This window comes from Mauremys reevesii, linkage group 4 (assembly GCF_016161935.1).
Source record: "Mauremys reevesii isolate NIE-2019 linkage group 4, ASM1616193v1, whole genome shotgun sequence".
Taxonomy (NCBI): domain Eukaryota; kingdom Metazoa; phylum Chordata; order Testudines; family Geoemydidae; genus Mauremys; species Mauremys reevesii.
In genome coordinates this window covers 12,684,751-12,707,273 of record NC_052626.1, presented here as the reverse complement: position 1 = coordinate 12,707,273, position 22,523 = coordinate 12,684,751, and the positions used below count along the sequence as shown (strand labels likewise).

The following is a 22,523-nucleotide window of genomic DNA, read 5'->3' as shown; positions in this document are numbered from 1 at the left end:
GGGAAAATGGATCTGTGCCTTACCTGAAAATTTCCTTTGTTGGAATAATGAGGTCCACAGATCCGAGACACTGGGTCTCTGCTCAGGAAGGGGACAGAGATGCAGCCAGCATCAATTGTGACAGTGGCACCCCTCGACATACAGTCAAATATCTGTGTACTTATATGGATCCCTTCACGGTGCTATGCAAGCGCTATGTAGCAATCCAGCCACAGCAGTCTTGAAAGATCTTCTTGAAGTTTAAGAAAAACAGCCAATATTTTCAAAAATGAATTAAAAGTAGCTTCAGGTACATCACCTGCCTCTGAGTTTCTCTGCAAATCGCTTTTGGCTTTGCAGACACACTCTTTTTTTGCCAAATAATTTCCCTCTCCCTTGTTGCTTTTGAAAGACCCAAACAAAACAAGCGAGCAGAGAGCAAAACTGACTACATACCCAATGCTGACAAATTCACAAAGCGAACTAAAAATTGAGATACAGTCCCCCCTTTCCTCCATCATCTTTCAGTGTTGCCAACTCAGATTTGTAACAAAAATATGTTTGGAAAAAAGTGTTCAGACAGCAGCGTGTATGATTTTTAAACTGACAGGACCAAATTCTCTAGTGGTTTAAAACTGGCACTGCTCCAACTGAAGTTAGTGGAACTGTGCCAGGTTTGCACTAGCAGAGAATTTTGCCCACACTGGCCCTCTAAATATTTAGCTTCACCCCAGCCACTTAGTTTCAGAAGGTGTCCATTTAATCAACATGCAACTAATGATGTTCTCCACTACAATGCCAAATGCTTTTAAAATGATACTGCTAGCACAAGTGTTGCCGAGAAGTGCTGAAATTTAATAGGATTGCTCCTTGATCTGATAACCTCAGCATCCAGATCAGCACATTGCATTATACACCAGACTATTTTCTCTAACGCTAACACCCCCCTAAACACATGCCTTGCTTTTCCCAAGGTTTAAAAATTATGCTAACAATAAGCAAATACAGCATGACCAGATGCCTTCATGGTCAGATGGTTCATTGTTTAAAAAGCTTCAGTTTAAAATCCAAAAGATTGCTAACAGATGCAGTTTTTGGCTGGAGACTGGGAAAACCTCTCTTAAACAAAAGAGTGTGTTGTGATTGGAACTAAAAAGGGAATTACCTTTAAAGATAAGAACTACAAACATTTCCTATTGAAAAACACCCCCAGCCATGTAAACAGCCATTTTCTGTAACTAGCAGTGAGAAAATTTAAAATATCATCTGCAGAATGCTGCATCTGGCATAATATTTCAACCTGTTGTAACAACAACAACAATTGTAGGCATATTCAGGATGCAAACAGGCCGTGAAATGTTTTTCATTCAACCCAGATGACCAAACGGGGCAAAATTCCAAGTGATTTTTTTTTTTATATATCATCTTCGTCAGTCTCCAGTACCACAGTGAAAATGGTTTTCAAGTGAAGGAGATACAGATTTCTCGCCAAACTACCTAAATGAGCCACCGGATAAAGATATGAACACAATTGTTAACCAGAATATGAAGATGCCCAGAGATACAGGCGAAAGGCACTTAGACAGAAAAAAAAGGCCATTTGGCTGGGGGTGGGTGGGAATCATTTGAGAATCATCCCTTTTCTATTGACCCCATTCTTCTTCAAAATCCTCTCTGCACTTAGTTGTTTCCAGTTTATACTACAGTAGAATCTTGACTTGAGATTTTAGATTTCAAATGTAGGCTTTAATGGCACACTGTTCAATATTTCACTTACTTGCACCTGATATTAATTGCACTAAGATGGCTTTGAACTTTCAAAAAATCACATTACTAATACTGCTCTGAGTTGTACCGTCTCTTCAGCTTATGTTTCATTCCTTCCCAACCCCCACTCTGCTTTTACAAATGTTGTATGTGACCAGAGAGCTAGCTTTAAAAAATCATAGCGCTACTGTATTTGTGACAGCAGATTCTAGCTAGCAGCCCATTGCACATGGTTGTGAGAGAGAGATCAGGTTCTGCATGAACCCTGCATTTCCCCATCTGACTTGGGAGCTCTTCAACAGTCTGAAGTTTGTACTTCAGCTGAAATGAGCCATGAGGTTTTGCCAAAAACCTTAAAAGCTGGACTCGCTTCCCTCCCTCCCCACACTTTCTAACAATGTCCTTTCTAGGAGTAAGGGAACAGCAGAGAAGGAAGTGTTTTAGATTAGTTATAAAACAAGTCTTTGTCCGATAATATTACTTTTAAATTTGTATTTTATCCTTCTGTTGATGCATCTCCGTAACCTCTTTTCCCTTCTTTATTGTAGCCATACATTGGACTGACAACTTCAAAGGATCTTTCTACAATAATCCGTAAATCCCTTTCCTGATCCGAGTGCTGCACGACTGTTCTATTTAATGCATGCTCCACTCCCTTTCTGGGTCACTGCCCACAGACTTGCTATTGTACATAACATGGCTTTTTCTTTTTTCCCCCCACCCCTACATGGCTCCCATTAAATAATCAATTCAAATCCCTCTAAGTCAGGTTGCTTTGTTTCTCATCCGCTGCCATCTTGTGATACTTTCAGCACCATCAGTTTAAGAATCAAAGCAGACAGTTGTGAGAGAGCCAGAAAACCCTGTGAATCCAAGATGGTGGCTACAGCTGCTGCACTGGGACAGTCATGCGGCTAGGTTGTGTGGGTACCGATAAGATCATGCAAAGCCTTGCTCCCACCCCAAGGGTTACACCTCAGCTTTCCAGTGAGGGCACGGTGCAGTCTCACATGATGTCATTCGGATGAGCCAGTCACGTATATGCTACGCAGCGACTGATCTGAAGCCGAAGTCTGTAGGTTGAAGACAACCCCTCGGAAAATTAGGCCATCAATGCCAGTCTACATCTGCTAACTCTCCCCTCCTCACCCTTCAAATATAAAAGTTAAGGGTTTCGTGAGTGTCTGAGCGTCCTGAGCCTCTGTTTGCCAGAAGTTGGGAATGGGTGTCACATTCCTGTCACAGAAGCCAGCGTTCTCAAGGCTCTGAAATGCTCCAGCCTCTCTTTTTTTTTTTTATGCTGTGGTCATTGACAAAAGTCTTGGCACATCTGTTGGTGCTTCATTGTTTTGTGCACACATGGCTTTGAAGGGGGTATCACATGCCTTTGTGACTCTAGTGCAACCCAATACCTCCTCAACAGCTGCCACAGTCCACATCAAGGGTCCCATGGCATAGCAGAGTCCTCCACAGGCCAGAGCCTTTCAGACCAAAACAGATTCCGGCTACAACTGAAGATACTGCTACGTCGCAGCTGGAGGTGCGATTTCCGGCTTGGGTAGATGCATCTGTGCTAGCTTTGATTGCGCCACTGTGCTAACAATAGCAGAGTAGCTGCAGTGGCCCAGGTGGTGGCACAGGCTAGCCACCTGAATAGATAACAAAGGTCTCGCCTGGGGTTGTAGAAAGGCACCACCCAGGCGCCCACAGGTACGCTGCTATTTTTAGAATGCTAGCTTAATCAGAGCTAGTGTGGGTACATCTACCCAAACAGGAATTTACAGATCCTGCTGCAGTGTACACATACCCTTAGAAGGTGGAATGGAGCTAGGGCTCAAAGTACGACCCAGTTATTGCAGGATGATGCCACTTCATTCATTTGCAGAAGCTTTAGGACTCAGACAGCATGTTTAAATTACAGCGTCCAGGGACAGGAGATTGCGCCACAGTAAATCCATGAGAATGATCTCCAATCTGAGAATATATGTGACCATGTCTTGAGCATGGACTTCTGGGTTTTGGACCCTCAAAAGACAGGCAATTTGGAAGTAAACCCCAAAGGGGAGGAGGTCACAGACGGCTACTTTGAGACTCTGCACTGCCTCGCTGCTCTCTCTGAGGAGGGTTGATTGCGAGTGAACCCTGTTTTGGTCCTGATCTGCAACTGTGAACATCTAACCCTACTTCAAGTCAGAGCAGAAAAGCAGCACCGAATAAAAGGAAGATGGGGGACCCTAGAAATGGGGAGCCCGTACTTAGGAATTGGCATACTAGGTCAGCCCCAAAGACCATCTAGTCCAGTATCTGGTCTCTGACAGTAGCCAGCACCATCAAAGAGAGGTGCAAGAGCTGCCATAGTTGACAATCATGAATTTATCTGGCCAAGAAGGGTGTCAGCTTAATTCAGCCAGACAGTGCTGGAGCCAATCTCATTGGGCCAGCCAGGCAGGAGACAGTGTTAAATTACATTTTAGTTGTTTCAGACAATGACTTGCTATTAAATCAGGGCCAGGCAATCATAAAATTCAACATATTCTGAGTTTTTAAAGTCATGCGACTACCTTGGCCACTCTGATTGCGCTTCGCAATTTAAGGCGACCTAGGTCCTAGGCCCCAGTCCTAATCCATGGAGTATCCCTTCCCCAGCTGAAAAACAGAATGTGTTTCTAGCTAGAGAACATCAAAGAGACCTTTCAGCTTTTTGCTGAGGAGCCAGATATTCAAAACTAGCATGTAGATGGTTTGCATTTATTTTTTTAAAATACACAAGCGAGATTTCTAACAAAGCGGCTGATCAGAATCAACAATTCTGTTTAGATTGTTCACCTGCAATCCTCACCATGAAATCTCAACGCCTAAGGCATCCCAGATATAAAACAGTTTCTACTGAATTATTTTAAAACGTGCAATTTCTTCCTTCTAGAACAGTGGTCTCCAACCTTTTTACGCACAAGATCACTTTTTGAACTTAAGATCAATTTAGGATCTACCTCGCCCCTTCCCCGAGACCCCGCCCCTTCCTGGAGGTGAGTTTTATGTAGCAAGTAGAAGAATTTGTCTCCCTAACAAAAAAGTTATTAGCGATGCATGGAACCTAATTTGGAACCCACTAGCATCATGGGCTCAAAAACGTCTAAGATTGTCCTCTGCTGAGGAGCCCACCCACAACAACGGGGCGCAGCAGAATTCCTGCCCTGACAGTTTAAATCCTAGGTGCCTTAGAAACACCAGACACACGGTATGAGCTGCAAGACAGACCACTATCTTATATCTGATCAGACCTGTCTCTCTCTCAGCACATCTGAAATCTGGCAGCTCTCCTCAGTTTAAAATTACAGGGAGGGGAGGGTACGTGGGGGGAGAGAGGAAAAGGTTAGTGAGCTCTGTTGTGAATCCAAAACTCCCCAGGGTCAACCCATCCCTAGATTTGACTTGCCGCACCCATTACTGAGCTAGCACTTTAAAGCCCTGTCAGTACAAAGTACAAGAGGATAACTGGGGAGGAGAAGAGAGATTCACCATCTAACCCAGGGGTGGGCAATTTTTTTTGGCCCGAGGGCCATATTGGGGTTGCAAAACTGTTTGGAGGGCCAGGTAGGGAAGGCTGAGCCTCCCCAAACGGCCTGTCCCCCACATCCGACCCCACCCTGCTCCTCGTCCCCTGACTGCCCCAACCCCTATTCACACCCCCACACCGTGACGGGCCCCCCCGGGACTCCCACACTTATCCAACCCCCCCCCACCCGTTCCTCCTCCCCTGACCCTGTCCCATACCCCCCAGAACCTCCGCCCATCCAACCACCCCCTGCTCCCTGTCCCCCGGAACCCCTTGCCCCTTACCCAACCCCCCGGCCCCCTTACCATGCCGCTCCGAGCAGCATGTCTGGCTGCCACACCACCCGGCCGGAGCCAGACATGCTGCCGCGCTGCCCTGCAGGAGCTCGCAGCCCCGCGGCCCAGAGCACTGCCCACGCAGCGGCGTAGCAACAAGGGGGGGGGCAGAGGGGGAGGGGCTGGGGGCGAGCCTCCCCGGCCAGGAGCTGAAGGGCCGGGCAGGACAGTCCCGCGGGCCGTAGTTTGCCCACCTCTGATCTAACCAGTGTGAGGAATGAGTTAATGCATTGAATAAATCATGGGCCACCAGAACATTAGGCTAACAGAAATGAAGAAGACAAGAAGATGGCTGATGGGAAGAAAAGGGGGAAACGTTTTTTTTTTAAATGTCTTAGTTGATGTTAATAGTTTTAGTGGCATCATTTCAAGGGCACGAAGTTGTCTTTTCCCTTCCCTCCCATGATTAATGCCATGATTAATGTGCTCATGCCACTAGCAGCGGCAGCTCCAGGCACCAGTGCTCCAAGCGCGTGCCTGGGGCAGCAAGCTGTGAGGGGCCCCCTGCCGGTCCCTGCGAAGGCGGCAGTCAGGCAGCCTTCGGCGGCTTGCCTGCGGGAGGTCCGCCGGTCCAGTGGGTTCGTCGGCAGGTACGCCGAAGCCGCAAGACCGGCGGACCTGCCACAGGCAAGCTGCCAAATCCGCAGCACCGGGGACCTCCTGCAGGCGTGCCACCGAAGGCAGCCTGCCTGCCGTGCTTGGGGTGGCAAAAAAGCTAGAGCCACTTGTGCGTAAATTTGAACTTTGCATTTGTGTGCCTATTAGGAGGGCATCAAGATTTCACTCCGTCAGACATGGAAAATGCAGCCAGTGCTGTATCGTACCTGGATTCTGTTGTGCCTACAGGCCAATTAACATGGTTTCAGCCAATTTCTTTATTAATGAATTGGTGATTTAACGACAGTCTTGGTCTTTTATCAGAGTCACTTGATTTTAATTCTGTAGAACCCTATTGGCTTTATCCCTTTTTAGTTCTAGAAGATTTCAGTGTAAGATATGTGGGCGCCATCAATCACCTGGAAGATGACAAACTCCATATTGAAAGCAGCCAAGTATACAATTTATATTCAGTGTTGTTTGGACTATACCTTACCATCTCAGCCTTTATGCCCTATAAAACTTCCCACCCACAGTGGATTTTTCCAGGTCTTCCATAATGCAGCCAGTGTTTACGTCAACATTTATTGGAGAAAGGGAGATCATCCTCTGTCTCGTAACACAAGACTAAGGGGACATTCAATTAAATTGGCAAATTCAAAACTGATGGAAAAAACACTTTCACACAATGTGTAATTAGACTGCAGAACTCACTGGCACTGGAAGTCATGGAGCCCAAGAACAAGATTCTAAAAAGAGACTAATTATTCCTGATAGCCATATGAATAGCCAATGATGGCAAAACTTTGAAAGGAATATTAAACCTCAGATTTCAGGGGTTAAGCCAGTCGCTAACAAGAAACCCGAAAGAGACCTAGCGTCAGGGGCAGATTAACCACATTTGCTTACTGTGGGGTTCCTACCCTGCCCTCCAAAGCATCCAGTGATGGCCACTGCCAGAGACCGGATACTAGACTAGATGAACCTCAGGTCTGATCCAGTCTGGAATTCCTGTATTTTTGCAATACTAATCTCAAATTCATATTCAAGTCAGCAGGTTTTCAGAATGAAAACAGAAAGCTATTTCAACAGAGCCTGCCATTGTGAAAACTCAAGACTGGATTCTTGGGACCACCCTCTGATGGCTGGTGGAGCTGCAGATCAAAACAGCAGTGCAAAGGGTGAGTGTGTGTGGGTGGGGGGAGTATAACTATTGTGTGCATAATTCAGCAGAAACTCTTCTAGCCAGGAGCAAGAGACTTCAGCACTGCGGAGATTCCTCCCTACTCCTGCCTGGCTAGAAAGATGTTTGTGGCCATTTCAAGGCCTTGGAGGGATGTGTTCTGGGGAAGGGAGGAAACAGTCTGATCCTCATCAGTGGGAGGGGGGAGGAGTGGAGGAGGGGGGAGAGTGAGATCTATATTTAATTGGGGGAGGGCAGGGGGTCAAACATCCTTTACACTGAAGTCTTCCAGAACTTAAAAGGGATAAAACCATTAGAGTCCTAGAGAAATAGATCAGAGTTTTGTAGAAGTTACTCTAAAATACTAAAGAATTTAGCAGGCAGGAAGATGCTTTCTATATATTTTTCCTGAGACATTCTCTAGTACTCCATAGTACAGATGCATTCTTATTCAACCCTCCAGGATGATTCACCAAGCCCTATAGAAGGTTACTCTTTCTAATAAATTTTAGAGAACTTTCCCAGAAAATAAGGAATACAAAAGACAAACCCACGTCCATCTCTCTCTCTTGCTCACACACACACACACACTTAAAGTCTCTTACTTTTTTCTTACTGCAGTAGATCTGCCATTTCTTTTCTGCTGGAAGTGCAAACATGGCTTCTCGGTGTTTGTCTGTGAGGTCAAGTTCATCCTGGGGGGAAAAAAACCACAAACACACAGAATTTTAAATCACAAATAAATAAAAATCAGGTAGGTAATGTAAGTCAATGTAGAGTTACACCATAGCATAATGACCGCCACATAACCTCCCTCCCAAAGACTATTGATTTGTCAGGATCAATAATGATAATTATCTTTATTATTCATGACCTCTGTTTGACTTTGGCATCACAGCTGGATTCCAGGAGCAAGTAGGATGTAAATCTCTTTGCACAGTTCCTTCTGGAAAACCCCTTTATTACATTTAGAAAGACATGCGTTTTACCAAGTACACCCATCCAAGCAAGAGCTGGACCCAAACTTCTTATATATTACAGAAGGCTGAAAGTAACTGTACAGAACAGAGAGTTAAAGCACCATATGGAGTAATATGTCTAAGACAAGCATGATGCAGAATGGGTAACTAGGACCTTCCCAACCAACTTGAATAATCATTTCTACTCTGCATATCCTCAGGGAAGCAGACTACTCCAATCATCCACATTCTTATTATTTGTATGACAGCAGTACCTAGAAGGCGCAACCAAGATTGCTACCCCACTGTCTTAGGTGTGGTATAAACACATAGCAAGAGCCGGCATCAATCCCAAAGACTTTGTAGTCTTAACACACAGGACCAGCGAATTGCTGGAGAAAGGAACTGGAGGTATCTCCATTTTACAGATGGGGAACTGATGCATAGCAAAGGTAAGTGACTTGCCCAAGGTCACGCAGAAAGGCTGTGGTAGGGGCAGGAATTGAACCCAAACCTCCAGAGTTCATTCTAGTGCCCAGAGGTCGTCTGAGCATGGCTGTACAAGGAATGCGAGAACTCACTTCAATAAGTGAGGAAGGGATAGCTCAGTGGTTTGAGCATTGACCTGCTAAACCCAGAGTCGTGAGTTCAATCCTTGAGGGGGCCATTTAGGGAACTCCGGTAAAAATCTGTCTGGATTGGTCCTGCTTTGAGCAGGGGGTTGGACTAGATGACCTTCTGAGGTCCCTTCCAACCCTAATCTTCTATGAATCTATCAGATTTGCTGCAGAAGTCTCCTGTATCTCAACACTCTGTCTACTCTGCTTTGCAACTGGAAGACCTATGGAGCTCAAGGCAGACCATGGTTGTGACTTGAAAAAGAATACAGTATCATCCTGAAACTAGTACCTGAGTTAAGTGTGCCACAGAAAGAGTCCTCTCTCATGCCCAACTCCATTGGCAAGAGCTGGAAATATAAGCTGTATTCTTATAATTAAGGAATTCATGAAGAGACACTCCACTGCCCTAGAGTTCCCGCTGTGCTAGGGTGTTTTGTTTAAGACAGCCACTAGGTTGGCCACATTTTTTGCTTATGGAGAAACCATCTATTTTTACTTTCAAGTCTCGTTAAGAAACATGCCAGTCATCAGAAGACTAGAACATTCTCACAGCAACATGGTCTCCGGCAGCTAGACGTACGTCAAGGCTTTTATCGGGAAATTAAATAAATCCATGTCCAGGCAGAGCAGAAAGGTGTTTTTCCAAAGTGAACACTGATCCTAGGGATGTGGATTTTCACCAGCCTAAAATCATGTTGTCTGATGGATGTTTTGGTGCTGTAGTTAGACATTTTGACCATCCATCGTACAAATGGCCTCAGGAACAGACCAGTGTGTGCATCAACCTCAGGATCTGAGACACAAGCTCTCCGGCTTTTTTAGCGTACACGAGTTTGTCTAGCTGAATTTTAATTTTTATTAATAAAATTATTTGTTTTTTTGTAAGGTGGCAGCCTCCAGGGGCCCATTCAGGGATCGGGGCCCCACTGTCCTGAGCACAGTGCAAACACAGAACAAGAATAATGGTCCCTACCTCAAGGAATTTACAAGCCATGCAACTCGGGTTGCCAATTTTGGTTGGACGTATTCCTGGAGCTTTCATCACATGACAATCTTTAATTAAAGATTAATCTTTAATTCCTAGAGACTCCAGGACAAACCTGGAGGGCTGGCAGCCCTACATGCAGCAGTCCAGCTGGTATAATCCAGGCACACATTCCATTCAGTATAATCCAGGATATAGGAAAGTAAGTCTGGGTCTTGTAAAACAAAACCCAAAAACTATGGCCATGCATGCACAAAGCACACCAGTTCATAGTACAAGTCACCCTGTACAGAGGCACGTACCCTGGCTTTTTTTGATTACAGTAAAAAGGAAACTAAATAGTTTTAAAAACTGATGCTTTACCATTGCACACCTCCTTTGGTCGAAGCTATTGTGCACTACAATGCTACTCATTTACAGTACATTTCTAGTGCGTAGAAGGGGGAAAAAATAGTCAAAAGTGAGCTGGATACAAGTTTATCTAAAAAGCCATTGCACATATTTGATTTCACTTCCCAAGGACATTAGTCCAACTCGGAACAGGTATCTTGGAACATTTTCAATTACACACAAACTGAGGAGCTTTAAGTCCTACATTTATTGATCGTGTGTTCAAATCAATGCGCAAACTGACTTTGCTAGTACGTGCAAGAAGATTTACAACAAAGTTCTGGATTTCTAGAAGCACCGATTACTACAGCAATCATTACAGTTAAAAAAAATTCTATTAAGCAAAATAAGTTGATAAGGGAAAGAGAAAGGAATAAAAATCCAAGCACAAAAGGGCAAAAGAACCTCCCATCTTTTTTCAACTACACACAATCAACAAGCCCTGCATTAGGGCATGATCCAGCATCCACTGAAATCTGTGACAACGTTATGGCTAAGGAAAGGACTGGGACTTGTGGAGTCAAATATTGAGCCTTGATTTCTCAACAGGCTTCCTCTATAACCTGCATCACGTCACAATCTCGATGCCTCAGCTCTTCATCTGTAAAATGGAGTTAATACTTCCTCTCTCTCATCCTTTGTCTGTTTTGTTTATTTAGACTGTAAAGCTCTTTGGAAAAAGTGACGGCCTCTTACTATGTGTGTGTGTAGCGCCCAGCACAATGGGGCATTCATCTCAAATGGGGCCTCTACACGCTGATATAAATGTTATGAAAATGGTTGCACAAGTCTAACCAATGGCTAAGCATGGGAGATTGTTTTTAAAGTATGGGGTATGCTTTGTAGACTGCCATTGCTTTATATTTTAAAGTTAGACTCTCAATAATATTTACCGCATTGTAAACAACTTGTGCAGAAGTCAAGATTTATTGACATAAGTAGAAACAGAGATCAAGGCAAAGATAGAACTGGGTGAAGAATGGATGTTTTGGGCTCTTGAGCAATTCTGAAAATTTGAAGAAAAAAAAAAAGTTTTGTTTCAGGGGGTTGAACTAACACCAAAACTTTTCCAAAAGTTTTCAGTAATCGAAAAATGTCAAGTTTGGTTGAAACTTTTCCTTTTAAGCCAACTTGAAAAAAATTGTTTTGAGTTTAGGCATGTTGACAAAAACAAAGGAGGATTAGTCTGACAAAACGGCCGGGGAAAAGAAGGTGGTCGTGGTGGTGAGAGTAGAACACACGGTGGGTGCATACACTATAGATTTTTTGATACATTTTCAAGTTGTAAAAAATATTTATCCTTAACACAGTACGTTTCACTGCATTCAACTTCCAGCGTTTAACTGTAGAACACAGACACACCTACGCAATGACATCCTACATTATACTTGACATGTGGCAACAAATGAACATGAAATTCCCCATAATCAGTGACTAACGAGTGTTATTGTCAGCAAAACCAGAAACAGAAAAGTGAAGGCCTGATTCTTCACAGTAGTTTGGATCCATGGAAACTAGGCTGTACTGTGTGTGTGTAAGGCACTTCTGGCGTTTGGGATTTTATGCACTACCACAGAGGATTTCTATCTCCATGGACACTCAAAATGAAGCAGCCACGGATTGTCCTTCAAACCCACAATATCTTTGAAACGGGGGGTAGGAAGAGGAATTCTATTTCAAGTTTTTGAAGCTAACAGTTCAATTCTCAATTTACAAGGTTCACTTGCAACTCTGCCGCAGAGTCAGAACAGTGCATAGTTGCAGTGTGCAACCTCAAATTCTTGCGTAGATCCAATTAACAAGCATGCACTGAATCATCAGACACCGTGAGAGTCCAGCCGACAATTGACTTTGTAGCCCATTTGCGCGCTCATTCTTAAATCGGGTGAATCTAGTCCCCGTCTCAGTGACAGAAGGAGAACACAGGCAAATCTGGCATAGTAGAGGCTGGATTCTTCTCTCTCTCTCACACACACACACACCCCTCCTTCCATTGCACTTCAGCCCCGTCCTCCACCAGCCTTGCCACTCCACTCTTGGCACACTCCCGCAGAAAGATTTGCGATTTTAAATATTCCATTTCCATTACAACTAAGGCACATCAAATAACAGAACACAGTCTGCTACTAAAAGGAAGTCTCTACCCAGAGTGCTTTTACTGGAAACCGATATGCTACTTTCAAATATTTATCCCGTACAGTTAAACTATTAACCTTTAGATGAGGAAACCCACTTGCACGTCCAAACTCTATTTGAAGAGGAGTCTGAAAACACATTGGGGATTTAATTCAAAAGGCTTTATAGGTTGCTTCTGGTAGGTACAACATAGCAATGTAACGATTTGCTTTGCTAACGTTTCAAGGCATTTCACTGGAAGCAACTGTGGCTGCTCTGAAGTCTCTCGCCCCCAAGCACAAGTAGTGCCAGCTGCTAATATTCAAAGTTATCCAGTTTTTCTTTCAAAGTTAGTTTTTAAACCAGGTGGGTTTTAAGCTCGTTACTTTAAATGGTGAACTATGTAGCAAAGAGCGTTGGGAAGCACTACTGTGTGTTTAGTGTAGTTTCCTTTCCGGAAGAGAAAGCAGCAAAATTTAAAGCATGGGGTGAATGCTGTTTCTGGAGTAATAGCACTGAAGGGTTCAGAAGCAAACGAGAACGTAAGAGCTAGAGTGAGCAAGGAGGGGAAGCCATGCCAAACCAACAAGAGTCCCTGCCTTGAAAGCGCTTACAGTTTAAAAGCACAGCCACAAGAAAGAGGGCTCCAAGCTGGAATGCTCCACAGAACCGGTGTATTTGGAAGGGAGCTTGCCAGACACCCATCACAGGTTGTTCTAACAAGGCACAAAAACTGGACCATGCAAGCAAAAATCAGACCTAGGAAGCAGGAGATGGGAATGGAAAGACTCGTGCAGAAGTTGGGTTGTGCAAAAACCTACACGGGCAACAGAAATTAGATAAGAGAGACCTCTCAATCTAGCACACAAAGGGATAACAAGATACAATCGCTGGAAATTGAATCTAGACAAATTCAGACTAGGAATAAGATGCACTTTTGAACAGTGAGGATAATTAACCAATGGAACAATTTACCAAGGGTTGGGGTGGATTCTCCATCACGGGACATTTTAAAATCAAAATAGGATGTTTTACTTAAAAAAAGATGCTCTAGTTCAACCACAACTATTGGATTTGAAGCAGGGAATTAATACAGGGAAATCCTATGGGCTGTGTTATGCAGGAGGCCGGACTAGACAATCACAATGGTCCTTTAAAATCTACCAAAAGGTTTGAAGGACTTTGATCTTGATGCAGACAGGAGCATAAGCCACTGGAGGGACCTAAAAAAGGGAAGACATGACTGATGTGGTAGGAGATGTTTATGAACCTGGAGGGAAGAGGGACAGAAGAGGTGGGGAGTCATGGTGGTGATCACAGTAGAAGTTGAGATGAGAGATGACATGGGCATGACCAAGGGATTTCAGAGCATTTTTATTCTAAATTATTTTTGTTAATATATTATCTGTATCATTCCAGGGAAAGACATAGGACTTAGCAGAGCTGGGATATGTTGGAAAAATGAGGCATCATCAATGTAAGAAACATTCAACTACTCGAGCAGTAAGAGATCCAAATTCCAACCCTGACAAGTTGGTGTAAAACTCCACTCACCAAGGCTCTGCAGTAGGGCACGGAGTATCATAGAATCATAGAATATCAGGGTTGGAAGGGACCTCAGGAGATCATCTAGTCCAACCCCTTGCTCAAAGCAGGACCAATTTCCAGACAGATTTTTGCCCAGATCTCTAAATGGCCACCTCAAGAACTGAACTCAACCCTGGGTTTAGCAGGGCAATGCTCAAACCACTGAGCTATCCCTCCTCCCTTTACTATCCCTCCTCCCTTTGTACTATCTTAGCCGAATAAACTCATCAGTGTCCTTCCCTCCTGGGAAGATCTGCTAATCTAGTAATTTAACCCTTTCCTGAGTGTCATGTATGTCACAGTGGAAAGCTTGTGTATTCAGTAAACCAACAAATCCCAATCAATCAGTGAAAGTAGCAGGAAGGGAGGAAGTGCTGGGCTTTTACAAAAAACTCAGTAACAAAGTTCTGCCATCACCAATTCATCTAGAGGAAGTTTTAAAGTGAAGTCACTTGGTAAAAATAAGTTTATCACATGGGAATACAGGAATGACAGCACCGAGGAGCATCCAAATACTCAAGGGGAGATTTTCAAAGGCAAAAAGGGCAGCTAGGCGCCTATTTGCTCTTGAATATCTCTGGGAGTAGGGTGCCTTGGAAAATCTCCCCCTTATTTTATATCTGCTGATATTTAATAGCATCAAAGTACATGTCACAACATGATCCTGCCAACCCTTCGGATGGACACCAGGCTGTTGTGATTGGATCCAGCTCCTGAATCTATCATGTTTCTAAGCCCCTGGGTCTGGAGAATGACCGATCATGGTTCCTCATTCTAGGTCTCTCAAGCGCACTCCCAGGGTGCAGACCCTACATCCAACGCCCTTCTTGGGCAATGGGACTTTGCAGTCCAGCTGCCTGGACCCTGGAACAAGTGCCACAGCCCTCCCAGTTGCTTAGCCAAGTTCCCCAGGGTCCGCCTGGCTAGGAGTGCTCTAGTTTTCTAGTTTCACCATTCAGGGACCACGTGGCAGTAAAACAAGCACACATGGGCTTAGCAACAGAATTTCTTGCTTCCTTTTCCCCCGTAAACAGCACTAGAGCCAGATCGGAGGAAAACAAACTCCTGGCTGCATTCCCCTTGGTGTGACCTTACCACCCCCAGGAGTCCTGGGTCTGACCAGACTTCTTATGCCAGGAGGTTCTTCCAACCTTCTTGGTCACGTGTCATGCCTCTGGCAGTGGAACGGCCTCTTGCTTAGAAAAGCAGCCTTCTTTTAAAACAGTCTGTCGCCTTTCTCGCCCATTTCTTTGGGGAATTTCCAAGCTCCGGCTCCCCTTCCCTGCCACCCATCCCCAACTCTGGTTGGCTTTGGGGTATACATTGTCAAATTAAATAGCCCCTGCGAGCAGCAAACCCATTGTTCCACTAGGGGAGAGCCACTCAACGTTGATTTCCTTTGATTCCTCTGTCACTGCTTCCCAAATGTGGCCTCTCCAGTTGGTGTCTAGTCCCGGCTACAAGACAGATGCTCTAAATAAACAATGACGGTTACCCTCTAAGTAGCATTCAAAAGACAACATGGAACGCATAACTTGGCGCAGACCTACTCCCAATCTGTCACAGAGTCAGCTGGAAAAAACTGGGCTATGTCCATGCAAATCAAACTAATCAAAGCTGGCAGCTCCAGTTATTGCATCACAAAGAGTCAGTATATGTGCATATCTCCATGGCAACACCACAGTCCTGTTCTGTTTTGTACAGTGCCTAGCACTATAGGGGCGTGGTCTGTGACCGGGGCTCCTAGGTGCAACTGTAATACAAATAAACAACAATCTGTCAGTCAGTGTATATGGTGTCAAGTTTCAAGTGGCCTATTTACCTCATGGAATTTCTTTTACACAATGATGAGCACAGCCTACGTTCATTAAATGACTACCAGGTTTATGCAACCAAACTCAAGCTCCTTCATCTGCCTGTCTTAACTGGAATTAAGAACAGTTGGATGGTTGCAAAGCAGCTTTTTGAAGTGCAAGCAACAGCACCACTTTCTTTGGACTGCTGAGCAAATACTTGTGAATGGACATTAAACGCTTTTGTAGAAAGAATCTATGAAGGAACTAAATCCCGCTAGCCTGCCAAGATAAAGAAATGAATTGCAGGTTGGGATGGTGCGTGCACTGCTCTTTGTCACTGCAGAGTGAGGTTGATGCAAGGAAGCTTATGTCGACCTATGGAAGGGTCTACATTTAAATTTCGCTGCCACAGATTCAACTCCCCTGCTACGCCGACTTAATTCCACCAGTGGTGTAGAGCCGAGGTCGACGCAGTGTGGTCGTGAAGACACTGCACTGCTTATGTCAACTGTTACTGGCTTTCAGGAACCATCCTACAATGCTCCACACTGACAGTACTGTACAATCAATACAAGTGTTCCACCGACACAAGAAGCAAAGTGTAGACATGCACAAGTGATGTAATTAGTGTGGCAGCTGTATGGCAACGTGCGTTAGGTCAACTTAATTTTGCAGTGTATACGTGGCCTTACCTTGTCTGCCCTATGATGCTGGACAGACACTTGGGTAACCGTGTAGTTTTCAAACATAGCATGTTGAGGAGACTGTTACAAGGAGGGGGAAAATGAATTTATGCAAAATGTAGCAGGGCTCAGTTGTCGGTATTTTTTTATAAACTTCTTTAAAAAAATCAGATGTTTATATTGTGGTTTTTCCTCCACATCTAACAGTAAGCAGCAACCACCGGACCAGTGAATGAGCAGTATTATAAAAAGCAGGTGCAACATATGATTGCAGGATGTAATTACATGGCTATCGCTAAACACTTCAAGGACTGGGATGAGTCCACAGGGATGAGAAACTCAAGCAGATGGATTAGAAGGATGTCAAGAATACTAGCTGATCAGAAACTAGAACTTTTCTTCTTTAAGCTGAGACTCACTTTTAAAAATAGGTGGTAATTTTGAAAACATTTTATATTAACTGGTGCAATATGGCAATTTAACACACACTGGTTGAAGTCCGCATCTACTTCTTTTCTTGGAGGTCACACCCATGTTTTTGATTCTTTCCAGTTGTTCTTCTGAGAGGTCATCAATTTGATATACCCAAGTATGCTGCAGTATGAAGGAAAGTTGCCATCAGCATTTTTTCCTCTGGACCCCACCTAATCCTGTCCTTCCTTTAAGCAAATGCGTTGCCTCTTGTGACCTCTTTGCTGATGTCAAATGGAAACTTTTTTCTTGCTGTTTAATTAAAACACACGGTACCTGCAGAGCGCGGATTACTGCACCGACCACTCTGAAAACAGTGTTCCACTGCAAGCTATTGCACCCGAGAGTCAAAACATCCTAGCTGGACTGTGGCACTATTATGGGAACATGAGCTCCTCACTTTAAATCCTCTTAATATTTACAGTTACAGGCTCACTTTGAAAACAAAATAAATAGTAACTCTTGTCTTATTGATAATCTGTTACTGTGAAAGACAGCTTGTTCTGGAGATTAATACAAATCATAAATCAAATAGACCGTAAGAGTGTCTGGGCAATGACTGCACCTGATGTGTCTATCTTGTACTGCAATAAGTAGAGTTGGCACTAGAGTGACCAGATAGCAAGTGTGAAAAATGGGGACAAGGAGTAGGGGGTAATTGGCACCTATATAAGAACACGCCCCAAATATCAGGGTCAGGACATCTGGTCACCCCAGTTGGCACTTAACTGAAGGTTTCAGTCAGAGGTGCCTGAACTCAGGCACCTAAGTCTGTATTTATACACCTAATAAGTGGCCAGGTTTTTACAAGGTGCCTAGAACCCCCAGTGCTGCAGAAGTCAAGGGAGCAGCAAGGACTCAGCACCTCTAAAAAGGAAAAAAAAAATAACAGGTCAGTTTATTAGGTCTATAGATATGGATTTAGATGCCTAATAGGAGGCACCCATGTTCAACTGGGTTTGTACTCATGGGTTTTGCAGCAAACTGCTCAAAAATTGCCCAGCGAGGATCCAACAGGGAACACAAAAAGTGTTATTGAAACATCACCGAGATGAACAGCTATGCACGCAGGACTGGACGGATGCAGCCAAAGAGGACTTTGCTTATTGTGTGCACCTATTGGGGCTGTGCCAGAGGAGGAGGCAGCTCCTACTTGGTTTTGGACATTGATATAATGTGAAACTGGGCTCCTTGGATACAAGAGATGCCTATTCTGGGGCGAACAGGAGAGCTTGGTTTTCTTACAGCCCTGGACTCCTAAATGTCGACCTCTGCTATGGAGAGATTTCCACTGAAAGAGCCCAGAGCTCCTGGTTCTGTTGTTTTTGACCCCCCCGCCCCGTAGGACAAGTGTGATTTTAACTCTCAGACTGTACAAAGCAAAGAGACATCCCTGGAGGATGGAATTTCTGGATCTTGTGATTCAGCTCCTTAGTGAGATGTTTAGCACAAGCTGGCAGCAGCTGCCATTATAATATGCAAGTTCCCTCTTGCTCAACTAATATTCTTTGTAGCTGTGCTCACATTCTGCTTAATGTCTAGGATATACTCCTGAGCTAACCCTTCCCTTTAAGGCAACCCAATTTGTAACGCTAGTAAAGACAGGGTATTCCATTTTGGGGTGCTCTGTGGAGAGGGAAGTTTTTGCCCCAATCTTAAAGAAAGCAGTGGTGTAGGGGTCTTTAAGGTCTGTCCACACTTAAAATGCTACTGTGGCACAGCTGCACCGCTGTAGTACTTCAGTGTAGACACAACCTATACAGATGGGAGGGATTCGCCCATCGGCATAGGTAATCCACCTCCCCAAGGGGTAGTAGCTAGGTCAACGGAGGGAGGGATAGCTCAGTGGTTTGAGCATTGGCCTGCTAAACCCAAGGTTGTGAGTTTATTACCTTTAATTCTTCTGTTGACCTAGCTCTGTCTAACACAGGGACTTAGGTCAGCTTAATGCCGCGACTCAGGAGTGTGGATTTTTCATGCCCCTGACAGATGTAGTTAAAGCAACCTAATGTTCTAGCGCAGACAAGGCCTTAGGGACAGGGGAATTATGATTCCCTTTCTTTGCATGGTACTCTGAGGAAGACTACCTTTGGGGTCAGTGAGAGAACGGCACTGATATTGGATACACACTTACACACAGAAAACTGGAAATGAAGTTGTCATAACTATAAAGGGAAGGGAACAGCCCTCCTGTGTACAATACTATAAAATCCCTCCTGGCCAGAGACATCAAAATCCTTTTACCTGTAAAGGGTTAAGAAGCTCAGGTAACCTGGCTGACACCTGACCCAAAGGACCAATAAGAGGACAAGATACTTTCAAATCTTGTTGCGGGGGGGAGGCTTTTGTCTGTGCTCTTTGTTTTGGTGGTGTTTTCTCTTGGGACTAAGAGGGACTGGACATCAATCCATGCCCTCCAAATCTTTCTGAACAAGTCTCATATTTCAGACTTGTAACAGCCAGGCAAGGAGTGTGAGGTTTAACTTTGTTTTCTCAACTTGTAAATGTTCCTTTTTGCTAAGAGGATTTACCTCTGTTTGCTGTAACTTTGAACCTAAGGCTAGAGGGGGTTCCTCTGGGCTCTATGAATCTGATTACCCTGTAAAGCTATTTTCCATCCTGATTTTACAGAGATGATTTTTACCTTTCTTTCTTTAATTAAAAGCCTTCTTTTTAAGAACCTGATTGATTTGTCCTTGTTTTAAGATCCAAGGGGATGGGATCTGGACTCGCCAGGAATTGATGGGGGAAAGGAGGGGGGATGGTTAAATTCTCCTTGTGTTAAGATCCAAGGGGTTGGATCGGTGTTCACCAGGGACTTGGTGAAGAAGTCTCTCAAGACTATCCAGAGAAGGGAGTTAGTATTTGGGAGTGGTGGCAGCAAAACCAGATCTAAGTTGGTAGTTAAGCTTAGAGGTGTTCATGCAGGTCCCCACATCTGTACCCTAAAGTTCAGAGTGGGGAAGGAACCTTGACAGAAGTTGGTATCACAACTGCATCGTGGTATTTCCTATGAATCTGCAAGAGACAAAAACAATCTGGAGGAAAACCAAGAATGATTTCTAGCAAAACTCCTCCCTGCTCAGGCTATTCCTTAGCCATACTACCAGCAAAGCAATACCTATCGCCATTCACTCTTGCCTGTAATCCTTACTAATGCATGAGGAACACAGTACAAAACCAGGGCAGGTAGGAACAGGAATAGCCAGACTAGATCAGACCCATGGTCCACCCATTTTAATCTCCTGTCTCCAACAATGGCCAGCACAGAAGCAATTGTGCTCGAAGAGGGACCTGAACTAATTAAGAATTAAGGAACATCTACATTGCAGCTGGGAGGTGCAACTCCCAGCTCGGGAAGACATAAATGCGCTAGTTCGACTTGAGCTAGCGTGTGGAAAACAGCAACGTGGTTGCGGAGGCATGGCTCAGGCTAGCCCTGTGACTACAACCCCATCAGAGATCCTAGGTATGTTTTCAGGCAGCAAACCCAAGTCACCCTCTGTTCCACTGAGGCCACACAGTTGCTTTTACCGCATTAGCTCAAGAGGAGCTAGCACGTGTACATCTTCCCAATATGGAGTCACACCTCCCAGCTGCTGCGTACATGTAGCTAGTGACCAAGCTATCCAGACACACACTGCTTGCACTCCTCTTCTATTGTGTGCAGCATGGAAGGCTCTTCACAGGTAGAATGTGTCATTTTTCCACCTGAGAGCGGTTTTCCTCTGAAGCAAAAGTTTCCTTGCTTGCCTTCTACCTGCGACCGGTATTCACACCATGTTATAATACGGTCCCGTCACAAAATTACAGGTTTGAAAGAGTGAGGCCCTTACAACTACCAAAACAGCACGCAGGCATTCCTTGGTGTAACAGATCCTGCAATTGCACAAGCTGTTCAGCTGAGATTCAGCTTCACACTGGATTATTTTATTCCAGTCTGTAGAACATGTGTGGGCAGAAATTTCTTATTTCCTAGATGAGTAGGTGTGTGACTTCTAGATCAGACAGTTACCGATCAAAACATATGTTTAAGGGATTACTCGCGAATGAGTAAAACATAAAGGTGGTAGAAACAAGTGTGGGGTTATTACCTAGTGAGTGACAGGAGGAGCAGAGAAAGACAAACAAATATACAGATCATGAATACAGAGCAATCACTAGGTTTTGGAAGGAGAACAAGCAAAACCCAAAGTTGGTATCTAATAAGCGGGAATTAGGCCTCCCACTGAAGTAGTCTTTGCACTGCAGTGTCCTCCTGGAGTGATTTTAAGAAAACACATGAACCAACCGTTGATTTTTCCCCACAGGACGTGAATTTACATTTGAAAGGAAGGCTGGGCTTCTGCTTAAGGACTCAAGAGATCTAGGTTCAGTTCCTGGTGCTGCTACAGAACCCCTATGTGACGCTGGGCAAATCACTTACTCTCTCTGTGCCTCAGTTTCCCATCTAGAACTCTCGTTCTGCAAAGAAGCAGCGTCACAAGATCCTCTGACCTCCGTTGTGTCTCCGAACGCTCATGTGAGACTTTTCTCAGGAATAAGTATGCAGCAGACCCAACCACAGGATCCACTGTACACAAATAGGAGTTGGGCCCATGAGGTCCACAGAATCCAACCCAACGGGGCAAATATTAAACTTCTCATAGCTGCATTTGATTTGTGCAATAAATACATCTCCATTTTTATACTGACATATTTTAAATAATATTAGAATAAAATTGTGTTTTACATGCGCTCTTCTCAGGCCAAGGGGATCTCAACATTATCAAATTCCTGGTAGTGTAGTGACCATGTGGCTAGGAATAGCACTTATGCCCATAGCATTCATTTGCATGTAAGCTTTAAATACAAAAGCTTTGCCTTGCATCTAATACATCAACTATTGCCTGAATGCCATGTCTTCTGCATGGGCAAAAATTCACCCTCTTTTCTAACCAGAAACTAAAAACTAAAAACACCAGTAACCAAAAAGAGCCAAATCATTTACTAGCCGGATCAATTTTACTTACAATCTCAAGTAATAATTAAATTAATTTCCCAGTTGCCATTCTTCTTAACACATACAGTGTTTGATACATCACCTTCTTCTAATCACTATGTTACTTCTGCTAACAATCCTGAGTTCTAAACAGCATTTTGAACGCTTAGTGAAGTTAATGGATTGCTAATGCAGCTTTCAAAAAACTATTAATTTACAAGCATTAGCATGCCCACTGCTGTACAAACGTTCATAAACATTAAAAGATAAACACCAAATAACTAAGTGCTTAAGGGGCTAGTGGCTGAGAGGGAGGGAGGGCTGCCGTTCTCAGAGTCCACAGAGGAAAGCCATGAATTATTGATCTGCTAAAGTTTTACATACACAGTAATGTCGCAGCTAGCGTACTACTTCAAAAAGCAAAGCTTCAACAGTTTCCCCATGACTAGTTAGTTGCCCTGGGATCAGAGTTTAAAGATGCCATGAACCAGCATACAACCAGGCCCTTGGATTCAGAGA

General features: G+C 44.2%; 1 protein-coding gene across 7 annotated transcripts in view; it reads right to left on the bottom strand.

Annotated features, from left to right (window-relative positions):
• Positions 1 to 22,523, bottom strand: part of DAAM1 (dishevelled associated activator of morphogenesis 1) — a 167,219-nt gene that overhangs the window by 77,324 nt on the left and 67,372 nt on the right. For 5 of the 7 annotated variants that reach the window (XM_039536591.1, XM_039536594.1, XM_039536595.1 and 2 more), the window contains exon 3: positions 8,023 to 8,112. In XM_039536591.1, coding sequence (XP_039392525.1) covers positions 8,023 to 8,112 — 90 coding nt within the window. The other 2 variants (XM_039536598.1, XM_039536599.1) reach the window with 2 other exon arrangements.